This window comes from Mizuhopecten yessoensis, unplaced genomic scaffold (genome assembly GCF_002113885.1).
Source record: "Mizuhopecten yessoensis strain PY_sf001 unplaced genomic scaffold, ASM211388v2 scaffold10331, whole genome shotgun sequence".
Lineage (NCBI taxonomy): Eukaryota > Metazoa > Mollusca > Bivalvia > Pectinida > Pectinidae > Mizuhopecten > Mizuhopecten yessoensis.
In genome coordinates, this window is record NW_018408493.1 from 1,990,396 (window position 1) to 1,993,075 (window position 2,680).

Sequence of the window (2,680 nt, forward strand, 5' to 3'; positions counted from 1 at the left end):
ATCGACAGTACAAACAAATATTTGGCAAATTTTCCAGGTAATTCACCCTTTCGTCAAAAGACTCCATTATTACATTGAATAATTAAATTTCACAAAACTACTCAAAATACTACAAGAATTACACAGGATTGATTCTATCATAAACTTATTGGAAGCTAGAAACGCATTTTAACACTAGAGAAGACAAAGGTGAGGTAAGATTGGAGAAAAACTGAAAACTGACACTAAAGTACCACTGTTTTCAAAAGTTGAATATCTCCATGCTTAACTGGATTGTTATACTATTTTGTAACAATAAAACAAGTTTACCCTTTTTTTGATAATGTGATTTCAAACAATATCAGCATGCATTATGAAAGGACTTAAGCTGTATTGAAAAAACAATAATATCAGATTTGACATACTCAAACATTTCACCTTATATTGAGTCAATTTGATAAAAGAAAAAATTGTGGATTGCACTTTGAAAATATTTTTTTCAGAATTAAAAATTCCTTTTATTCATGTCACTTGTGTATTTTATATATACATGTAGTTGAAAACAATTACTAAATGATATATTGTACTTTATATATCACATATCGATAAAAACAAATACTCATAACAATATACAAAGATTTAAATCACAGACCAGAAAAGAGGGGACGGATAATGTAAATACAGTACACTATAATGGTAAATTGTATATCAGGTATTCCATCTTTGCATATTGCAGAGTTATCTTCTCTTGGGAGCAGGTATTGATTGTTACGTCATTGATTTGTGTGAGAAAATTACGTCGTTTTCTCAAAAATTGATGACGTTACTCTCACAAACAAGTGACGTAACAATCAATACCTGCTCCCAAGAGAAGATAACTCTGCAATATGCAAAGACGGAATATATGTCAAATATCAAAAAGGCATTAATACTTGATAAAAACAGTAAAGAGATAAGAAAATAAATAGTAGTATCAAATGAACAATTGTGTCTCTTATCTAATTACATCCATATACATTAATTATGAGATTTTTGAGATGTATGAAAAAACTAAAATGATATGGTTATTATTCACATTTGTAGAAAAATAAAGATTTATGCGTTCCTTCGCTGGTACATTCTATATATTTTATTTTGAGTAGAACTGAATTATCTGGATAAGAACTTTAGAGAGAGCTATGTCCAATGGAAAATATGTGGCGCCAAAGTAGAACACATGGTGTACTGTAGTGCTGTACAGTGTTGAGTCGATTTTGTACTATAGTGCTGTACAGTGCTGAGTCAATTTCATACCATAGTGCTGCACACTGTTGAGTCGATTTCGTACTATAGTGCTGTTAGACATTAGAGTATTACACATGCTGATGACTTTTTCGGCTTTGCAGCAGGTTTTGTTTCTTCTTTGGGTGCTGTTTGTTTTGTTGTTTCATCTGTCTTCACTTCAGCAAATGTTACCTTCGGACCGGGACCCTTGTCTTCAGATGGTTTGGTTGTTGTCGGTGGTGAGTCGACTTTGCTCTCTGTTGGTGACTTGTCTGGACCTTTGACAGCTACTGGATGACCAGCATTCGATATAGCTGGGATGTATTCCTGTATCTTACCACTGAGTTCATCAAATTTATCTCCGTTCCAGGACATTTGGACGGCCTCATCACGGTAGAAATTGATAAAGAGAAGCTGTGTGAAGACCATACTCATAGGACCAGTGGGGGGCCAGTCTATCTTCTCCAGGAGGAGAGGAACCATTGGCTTCTTTAGAGAATCGGCCAGACTCACCTCCCTGCGACAGTTGGCCGACAGTGCGTACTTGGAGGTCACACAGCTTAGGACGACCTTACAGCCACGGACTCCCCGGTCAATTTTGTCGTACAGCGAGTCCCCGCCTCCCATCTGGTAGATATCCATCCAGCAGCTGTATCCAAGCTCATTCAGTCTCCTGTACAGCTGTTTGATCTGTTTCTGTTTACCCCACTGGTACGACAGAAACACGTCAGGGGACGACTCTTCTTCCCCCTATAATAACAACAGTTGATTGACGGTAATTGATGCCCTAGTTCTTGTTATAACCTGCTCTAAGACAAGCAATAATATAGATAACAATCACAAAATTACCTATGTAGACAAAACTTGTTGTTACAAAAGGCGTAAGATAAGAAAGTACATTATAAAGTTTATACCATATTTAATTTGCTTAACAATTTACCTGAGTTGATTCTACTTTTCCTGATGAACTTTGACCTCCATCTTTCTTTTTGGTAATGACAATTTCTTCTGCCACAGGTGTCCACCAATCCTTGTACTCTGTATAGCATATTATAGATGGTTAAGTTCCTAAACAAAAATATCCACAAATACTTGCATACATGTATATAGTTGTATTTATAAAAAACACAATATATGATTAATGAAGCAAAATACCCATTTTTTCCCGCTTTGCTGCAATTGTAAAACTGCCTATAACAGAAGTGAAGTCAATGGGACCCAGAAGGGATTTGTGTTTTATTTTTTGTATTTTGCCTTTTTGCTACAAGGATTTTTCATCATAACAGATTGTTAGCAAAGTAATATCTGTGAGTCAGAAAATTGAATTAAACAATAAATATATAGGATTTCTTTAAAATAATGAATTACTGTTCTAAAACCCTGATAAAATATATGCTGAATAACTGTATGAGTGGGTTTTTTTGGGGGGTGGGGGGTG

The 2,680-nt window shown here is 35.1% G+C and overlaps 1 protein-coding gene across 1 annotated transcript in view; it reads right to left on the reverse strand.

Moving 5' to 3' along the window:
• Positions 1-898: 898 nt before the first annotated feature.
• LOC110460155 overlaps positions 899-2,680 on the reverse strand; it is a 28,381-nt gene continuing 26,599 nt past the window's right edge. Inside the window, exons 22-23 of the mRNA XM_021512895.1 lie at positions 2,183-2,280; positions 899-1,992 (exon numbers count right to left, since the gene is read on the reverse strand). Of these exons, the coding sequence (XP_021368570.1) occupies positions 1,324-1,992; positions 2,183-2,280 (767 nt within the window). The 3' untranslated portion in view covers positions 899-1,323. The remainder of the gene's footprint in view (positions 1,993-2,182; positions 2,281-2,680) is intronic.